General features: G+C 37.9%; 2 protein-coding genes across 4 annotated transcripts in view; both read right to left on the minus strand.

Annotated features, from left to right (window-relative positions):
• The window catches only part of LOC104799226 (1-deoxy-D-xylulose-5-phosphate synthase, chloroplastic), a 4716-nt gene extending 1266 nt beyond the window's left edge, over nt 1–3450 (minus strand). The window contains exons 1-9 of one of the 3 annotated variants that reach the window (XM_010521637.2): nt 3013–3450; nt 2754–2879; nt 2505–2669; nt 2224–2374; nt 1825–2093; nt 1181–1448; nt 814–1094; nt 143–421; nt 7–13 (exon numbers count right to left, since the gene is read on the minus strand). In XM_010521637.2, coding sequence (XP_010519939.1) covers nt 7–13; nt 143–421; nt 814–1094; nt 1181–1448; nt 1825–2093; nt 2224–2374; nt 2505–2669; nt 2754–2879; nt 3013–3165 — 1699 coding nt within the window. In that variant the 5' untranslated portion in view covers nt 3166–3450. Of the gene's footprint in view, nt 1–6; nt 14–140; nt 422–813; nt 1095–1180; nt 1449–1824; nt 2094–2223; nt 2375–2504; nt 2670–2753; nt 2880–3012 lie in introns of all 3 variants that reach the window. The other 2 variants (XM_010521635.2, XM_010521636.1) reach the window with 2 other exon arrangements.
• Nucleotides 3451–3628: 178 nt separating this feature from the next.
• LOC104799227 (N-alpha-acetyltransferase 50-like) lies at nt 3629–6360 on the minus strand. The gene is made up of 3 exons (XM_010521638.1): nt 6089–6360; nt 4980–5102; nt 3629–4148 (listed from the first exon to the last, which is right to left on the minus strand). Exons 1-3 carry the CDS (start codon nt 6240–6242, stop codon nt 3940–3942), a joined length of 486 nt encoding a protein of 161 aa, XP_010519940.1. The 5' UTR covers nt 6243–6360; the 3' UTR covers nt 3629–3939.
• Between the last annotated feature and the right edge of the window lie 2679 nt (nt 6361–9039).

Below are 9039 nucleotides of genomic sequence, written 5' to 3' on the forward strand. Positions count from 1 at the left end.
CTTCCGATCTGCTCTAATATGATTAACCACGGTTTCAGGGACAGCTCGGGATAAAATACAGGAAACAGAGGCATGCCTACTAAAACCCGGAAAAAAAAAACAAAAAATTTCATACCAAAGTTTGAATCTTTGGGGCACTTACTTCGATGGGTATTCCGGTGGGGATGAGGTAGTTCTTTTTCACGATGGAACCCCTCGGATACCGGAAACAGACTGGCCGGTCATTGATGGAAGCTGCAGTTGCAACCATATTTACGAGCTCATCCTCGTCGGCTGGTGCCATGGCTATCATGTTCGGTAAGCACGACATGAAAGCTATGTCGAAAGCCCCGCACTGGACTGGACCATCGGATCCAACCAGCCCAGCGCTCGTGATGATGAATCGAACCGGGATACTCTGTCTATCTACATCATGTACCACCTAAAAAGAAACGAACAATGGCATGGAACCGATTACTTTCCTTACCTTCTGTATGCATGTTTTGTGTCATGCATGTGTGTATCCGTACATACATATATATATATACATGGTGCAAATGCTGCAAGGAGAAATGGCTTTACAGAGCATGGAACATGGGCATTCTGTTACAAAAACATGCCATATTCCATCAATCTTCCATTTCATATACATATCCATTAGATTTCACAAGGAACCGATTATTTTCCCTAATCTTTATGGTTTGTGCCATGCATGCATGCATGCGTGTGCGTGTGCGCGTGCGCGTGTGTGTGTATGTGTGTATATGTATATGTATATGTATACATGGAGCAAATGCTGCAAAGGAGAGAAAAGAGAGTAGTAGTAGTATGAACCTGATCATAAGCTCGCTGTAGAAAAGCCGAGGGGATTATGCAAAAGGGCTTCAAACCTCCGCACGAGAGGCCAGCCGAGAACGTAACTGCATGCTGCTCGGCCATTCCCACGTTGAAATACCTCTCTGGAAATCTCTCCCGAAACATACGAAGTGACGGGTCCATCTCCATTCCCGCATGAACTACAACTACGTCTTTATCCTTCTCTGCCTCCATTACCAACGCCTCCACGAAGCAGTCCCCGTATGTGCGTTTGTATATATATGGCATTTCATCGTTGTCTGATACACATAATGAACAATCAAAGCCAATTTTTTGAGGAAGAAAAATGCTACAGGATCAAAACAAATAACATAAGGTGATATACCTTCTGCTTCGACATTGTTTTCGGTTTCTAAAGCTCGGTTTTCTTCCGTGATCACATGGACTAAGACAGGCCCCATTGAATCTAGAGAAGCTACTTCTCGCAGAAGACAAACTAGATCTTCAATGTTGTGTCCATCAACGGGACCGATGTAGTATAGACCGAGCTCTTCGAAGAGAGTTGACCCAGGTGGACCCATCATACCACGTGCATATTCATCGACCTTGGCTGCCCATTCGTGCATGCCCTTTCCGATTCTTTTAGTCATAGCCTGGAAGAAATTCACAATCAAAACAAAGAAAATCGACAATATTGGTTACTGAACCCAAGTCTAAGTTGAATATTCCATACTTATTTAAGTTTTGGTCTCCTACAAAGTCTCGAGGCTTAGTAGTTTCAGAATTTCACATAACGAAAAACCCGAATAGGTTATAAAAACAGATGCTTGATTCTATAAATAGATAAAGGATCCCAAGAACTACAAAAGAGCATGTAATTAGGAAATAGATACACATGAATTTTCCACACCAAATGTCTTAGGCATTTGTATCTGCATATTATATTTTGCTAGTATAACTATTTTGTTTCACATCATCAAAATTATAAGAGCCATAGAATTCATAAAGAAGATATGGAGAAATCCGTACCTTGGCTACTTCTCTAAGTTTCCGAAAAAGTTTGCTGGACTGTATTTTGCTCATGGCACTAGATAAGGCATTGATAGATGCTTTGGATCCCTCCTCCATATTCGGATTAAAAGATCGGCGACTATCGTTTAATATAACTATCATATTAGAATCCAAGTAACCTGCATTGCTCATCGCCTCAAAAGCTTGACCCGCGGTTATTGTCACACTGTCTATCACAGCAACAACGTGTTCTTTCTTTCCTTTGACATCCCGGGCAACAGCCAATCCTAAGAAACAACAAAAAGGAAAAAGGTTCGGTAAATCACAAAACTGGTGAATAGCTCTTTAGAGTGGCAGTTATATGAGGCAATAAGCTAAATGCTGAAGAATCTTGAAGAAAAGACGATAATTTGCTACCGAGGCCAGCAGAAATACTGTTGCAGCCATGCCCAGTTCCAAAAGAATCATATTCACTCTCTGAACGGGAAGTGACCCCCGAGATTCCATCCTTTCGTCGCAGCATAGGCATCAGAGACCGCCTTCCGGTCAAGATTTTGTGTGCATATGTCTACATATAATCACAATTCACAAATCAATTAAATCCCCCCAAAAAAAAAACAGATAAAAATTCCCACCCAAAACACAATACTATCGCCATTCCTCTCAAAAACTCAAATTTTCCAAGGCATAAGCTTTACTTGTTCAGCAGAATCCCACAATATCTTGTCGAAGGGAGCATGAAAAACGTAATGCAGAGCAATGGTGAGTTCTACGGCAGCCAAGCCGGGCTTGAATGACTTCTGGGTCTTCGAAAGAACGGAAAGCAGCTCTTTCCGAATTTCATCGGCTAATTGCTTCAACTCCTACAATTCAACACCAATCCTCAATAACCCCCCAAGCCCCCTTATCATCTATGTATGTGCAGTTTAAGACATTGATACTCTGACCTGAACACTCAAGTTCTTCAAATGGGACGGGTTCTCGATACTGTCTAGCAATGGTGTCTGAACTTTCTCCTCGCAATAATCATCAGTCTTTGGAAAAGAACATGCCCGAACTCTGTTCACCAATCCCTGCATAAACGAAATGTCTACAATTGGAAAGATTCGTATTGAAAAATGTTCAAAACCCAGACTTTAATAGGTATTTCAGTCAAAAGAAAGAACTATACAGACGAGAAATCAAATTAGAAGAAAAAGCTTGTACCTTGGAAGTTGAATTTGGAGCTTGAAACAAACTGTTTCTGGAGACTTCTATCGTACACGGGAACTTGGAAACCGCTATATCCGATTTCAGATTGAAGTTCCCGTCGAATCGAGCTGAGAATCCAAATGGGTAACTGGCAGAAGCTGCACCCATCAAGAGAAATGGGGTTTCCACGCTCCAGAAATCGATGAATATCAACGGGAAATTCTGAAGTTGAAACGACCCATTAAAGAAATTCTATAGATATCACAAAACCAATCTCAAATTCTGGACATGGAAGACGGAGAAGAGAAAACGCTTGATTTTCTCGGGACTCAGGTGAAAAGAGGCGCAGAAAAAAGCGGGCCAAGAAGAAGAAGACAAGAAGAAGCTTCGGACAGAAATCGTGAGTTACTCTCAGATGATGATAAGTGGATTCGCTTAGCGACAGACTAAGAGGATCGTGCAAAGAAAGAATGGGCATCCTTCCTGTTTGTTTGGGCCAATCGCTGACTGAATAGAATTACGTGCCGTTTTTCTGTCCGGACAAAACGGCACGCAAGCTCAGAAGCTAAATGCCTCTGAGTCACTTGGAGGGTTTCATCTTCCACCAACAAACACACATCTAACTGCAATCAACTCAACTCACCACTTATGTATTGATCTTCCCCACAAAAACGAGTGACAATACACCTTCGCATGTGCTAAAAACGCTACCAATAACAAAACACAATGTCCAAATGCAGAACCTAGACGACATTATAGCCGTTGCCCTTTGGTAGGTATCTCAATGAAATCAAGGCTTTGATCCCATTTGATCATTACTGAAGGAAAAAGGCCATCATATGGGAAATGGTAAGAGTGATGCAACAGAGAAAACGAATGAACAAGGAGGAAAGAATGGTTTTTCTCCGACTCGTAAAAAATGATGGATCATTGTTCATTTGTTCACTTGAGGCTGGGGAAGGACTTCGAGACGACATAGCAATCCGGTGACTGGATGTTGTTGTGATCATTCCGAATGGTATCTGTGAACTCAAACCCGAATTTCTTGTAAAACTTGATTGCATCTTCACTTTTTTTTTGCACCTGCAAGTATATCTCGGAGATGTTTTGCTTCGAGCACAGATCAAGGGCATGGTTCAAAAGCCTCGAACCTGCAAAAACAACCCCATGAATTGAGATCATTAACTCAGAAATTCACTCAACGAAGAGATCTGAATTACCTTGATATTCAAGAAAATCAAGCTCGATGAAGGATAGACCTCATTAAAAATATTAAAGCAACATATCAACACCAATTCTCATCTTTTACTAGCTACAAACAAGAACCGAAACGGAGTAAAAGTTGGGTTTTGAAGAGAAATTACTGAACCAACAATCTGCCAAGATGGTTACGTTTTCAAACTAATAAGGTTTAGCCCCTAACTCCACCTTAAAAGCTAGCTTAAGAGTGGAGGTTTGACCTTTCATTATATATTGGCCCCAAATCCCTCTCTTTTTCTGATGTGGGACACTTATCAATACCGCCCCCTTTAGACAGCGACGTCCACGGTGCTGGAGCAAATCTGGTCGCTGGCGGCTTCTCGGTCCATCTCCGACCGTTCTTCTCCTGATCGTTCCACAGCCACTGTGTCGACCGCATGTTCGCATGAGAATGGCCCGTCAAAGCTCACCGGAAAGTAGAGAACCAGACTCTGATACCAATTAATAAGGTTTAGGCCCTTAACTCCACCACAAAAGCTAGCTTAAGAGTGGAGTAGAGGTTTGACCCTTCCTTATATATTGGCCCCAAATCCCTCTTTTTTTTTCAATGTGGGACACTTATCACAAACATACAAAACTAATTAAAAAAAAACAAGTTTTGGCCAACGCTTGGGTTTAATATACACCAGATAATGCCCAAGTTTCAATAATTTTCAATACCAGTTCCATCCATCAGAATACAATCTACATAGCAGATAGGATATAGAGGGTTTATCACTCACCCACTCCAAGTCCGCGATATGGTGCAAGGACACCATGTGACATTATGTGAATTCGAACACCTCCACCTTCTTTCTTCTCTAACCGGCAAGCAATAGCCCCAACACAAATGTCACTGTAATATGCTGAAAGGAAGCTTAACTGTGGTTAGAACACAGAAAGAGTATTCATCATGTTATGTGTCATGATTGCAGAAAAAATAAACGAAATTCGCCAGGGATGGGATAGTTCATGCTGCATTTGATGCTATATAAAGTTTTAGAATTTAAATATTGCTAAAGATTTAAAGATCGCTCAAACTTGGTTAGTTGCATTGCATCTCAGTATGCAATGTAAGTAAAGGAAAAAACTGATTTGGCATAAAAGTTGTTGGCCTTTCACCAAAATGAACACAGCCAATTTCCAAGGAACCAGAAATTGCTGTCTGAGCAGCGGTTTCATTTCATAGAGTCAAAGAGGGGAAGAGAGGTGTACCGTACATCGCCTAAAGGATTTGATTGATATGAATCGATAAATCACAAAGACTTATGTAAAGATCTAATCATAAACTTCAAATATATCCATTCGGTGCACACACTTGCTTGGTGTTGCCAACACTTAGCAAGAAAGAAAAGCATTAAATTTAACAAAGTAAATACTTAACATCCATTTCTTCCTACATCTCTCTCAGCTAAAATGGAAAATGCATAGCCGCCAAGAAACCCAGATGGAACGCATCATTACCAACGGCAATAGATCAAACTACAAGCCATAATGTCTGGCAATGAAACATTTAGCAATAGAAACCAAAAGACCATCCATGATAAAAAATAAAAATAAAAAATAAACAGAGAATCTCACGAACCCAAGTGGCAAAGGGACTGTGTAAACACAAACGAAAGCCATTGCTTGTTCGATTCATCTCAACTCACATGCCAACCGATATATCAGTTTACAATTATAATTTCTAAAGCAACCAACATGACCATTAGAACACCGACATTGGAAACAAACAGAGAACACACAACACAATACAAAGCAAATCGATGCCCATCACTAGTCATCGCACAAGCAAAGAAAAAAAAATTAAGGGTACACGAAAATCAAGAGAAAGCGAAAATAGAAACCGAACCAAGCTTGGTAAATTCGCCGGAAGCGAGGGCGTCAGCGTAGTACTTGTCCTTGTAGCGACCCGGGAACAGAACCGTGTTGAGCTTCTTCAGCTGCATCATGTTCTTATCCCTGACGCCGTCGAGCGATATGCTAAACTCCCGCCCAGCTCCCATCCCTGTCTTCCTCCTCCAGAATATAAAATAGAAAAACCGTTCTTCTGCGAGTGGAGGGTCCGAACTTCGATTCAATGCAGTACGGACACAGAGGAAGACGCTCGGATTTGTGGGAGAACGTCGGGAATTTCGAGGTTTTAGTTTCTCCGTTGTGGACATGATGAACATACGTAATGAGCCCATTGGGCCCACAAACAGTTAAAGTATTATGTTTGGGCCACAAATAATTCGCTTAGGCTAATTGGGAATAATAAGGAATGTAGGCCCAATGGACTGTCGATTTCAAATTTCAAATACATAAAGATAGAACTTCTGTCTCATCTAGAGGAACTAGTGGTTGGGGGGATGGAAGGGATTCGCTTGTAGATAAATAAAATTGAAGGGGAAAGAAAAACGATGCAATAACTGTTTGGGTTACTCTACAAACGGAATCTATATATATAATAATAAGGTTTAAAGGATTCGGGTGAAGACACCTAAGATCCACATCATCATTCATGTGTCAAGTTTTTTAATTCTCATTGGTTACTTAAAATCTTTATTAAATATATATAAATTCATTTGATTATCATAAATTTTTATACATGAAAAAAGATTTAAAAAAGTTAGATGACACATCTTTTAAAAAATATAACAGTTCACTAATTTTATATACGAAAAATATGATATTTTCTAAGATTAGTTGGTTTATAAAAATTTTCTTAATTAAAATTAATCAATAATTATTTTTAATTTTGATTGGTAACATTAACAATAAATAGGAATTAATTCAAGAATAATGGTAGTTTTTTATTCTGGCGTAAAAACTTATATTGTAAGTGGGCTCATGGATTAATAAATAAGAGTAAATAGGAGATATGATAAAGAAGAAGTGGTGCCTCTACATTTTACCAAAAAAAAGGAGGCTCCAATAGTAATAAAATGTAACGTCACAATAATAAAAGGACAAAACGTTTAGTTAGCCCAATAATAAAAACTGACGAAGAGTATTCATTACCAATACTTAAGTACATGTACTATATAACGACCTCGAAATATTTTCACAAAGAAATTGGCTAAAGCAGATGACATTAAAACGGTTTCATTCTCAATTTCAATGCTATTGGATACGACTTTCTACAGAATCATGCCACAGAGCTTATTGTCGAGTTAACAGACAAGAAACCACTTTTTGAAACTTCCGGTGAGGGTAGTGTCAGAACATTTCATTACCTTTTTTTACATGTGTTTTATTCTCAAATGATATATATATATATATATATATATATATATTATATTGCAGGCTGCTTTTCCCCTCAAAGTATCGGTACGTTAGGTGATATAATACATTCATCAAGAAAATATGCTCTACGTGGTGAACATACCGCAGCGAAAAGAAACAAGGCGTCACGATGAGGGAGGTCAAAGCAGCATAATAGAGAGTTGTGTCGACAGTGGGGACGCTTCACGATGGACGTTGGAATATTACTGGGACGACAATGGCGGAGGAGGAGGAGGAGGTGTGAGTGAAGTGGCGCTGTCCAAAATGGGTGAGCTCATGTATATCACAGTCCGACTCGAGAGAATCATCTGTCCACGTGAGTGAGACGCCCTTTCATGTGAAATCTGACATATTTGACATCCTTTTGTATCTACGTTTATGATAGTAAATTAGTGGTGAAGGAAAACTGGATCCATAGAATATGTTTGATTTTAAGTATAAATATAGTAATTCAAAATTCGTAAAAAAATATTCTATCAATATTAACTTAACTTTTTTAAAAGGAAAAATAACAATAATTTTATTTTTAATAAAGTTAAAAACATAAATTTTATAAATTTTGGTGAGTTAAACAAATTGTATATATATATATATATATATATATATATGTGTGTGTGTGTGTGTCTATACGGTGAAACCGCATTATCATCCTATGTGGTACTTTTTATTGGTTATTAAATTTTTATTTTTAAATAAAATGCATTAATGAAAATAGGATAATAAGGAATACATAATTATGTGATATTTTTCTTAATTTATATTGGCTATTTAAATCTTTAATGGTAAGTGGAATGCATTAATGAAGAAGAGTATGGTAAGAAATGAATAATTTTATATTTCATGATTTTACGTTTCAGAATATTGATTTATTATAAATTATTATGATTAAATCATAAAAAGTTCTTTATTACGTATAAAAAATAAACGGCTCTTTATTATAAATATGTTGATTGCTATCCTATAATAAAAACAACAACGAACAACTAAGGCGTAATGGTGTTTGCAAGCGAAACAGAGGGATAGAAAACGTGGGCGGCTGCCGAGTCGTCCGGATTGAGAAATGTGAGGTGTTTGGAACTAAAAAGAGAAAGGATGAGAGGAGAGCTCACCTTGATCTAATGGTAAATGAGATCACAAATGGAGAACAACCGAAAAAATGAGAGGTAAAAAGACAATATGTTCATGCAATGTAATTGAACAGTTTTGGTTTTCAGGTTTGGTTTCTGTAAAATTAAGTACTGTTAGTAAAATTCTTATTTTCTAACTGTTACTGTTATTTTTTCATTAATATACATTTTATTTTACCAAGCTTTTTAAACTATAGATTCTGTTTACTTTAATCTGTATGATATAAATAATTGTATTTGATAATTATTTAATCTTTAACACATCACTCACTTATATATATAATTATATATGCTTAAAGGTTTGTTGTATATTTTCCTGTATATAGTATGAGATTTGTTCATATGCATGTTACGAGATATATGGATATGTGAATTCAATTTTTTATGGATATTAAACATTATGGTTAGT

This window comes from Tarenaya hassleriana, unplaced genomic scaffold (genome assembly GCF_000463585.1).
Source record: "Tarenaya hassleriana unplaced genomic scaffold, ASM46358v1 Cleome6, whole genome shotgun sequence".
Lineage (NCBI taxonomy): Eukaryota > Viridiplantae > Streptophyta > Magnoliopsida > Brassicales > Cleomaceae > Tarenaya > Tarenaya hassleriana.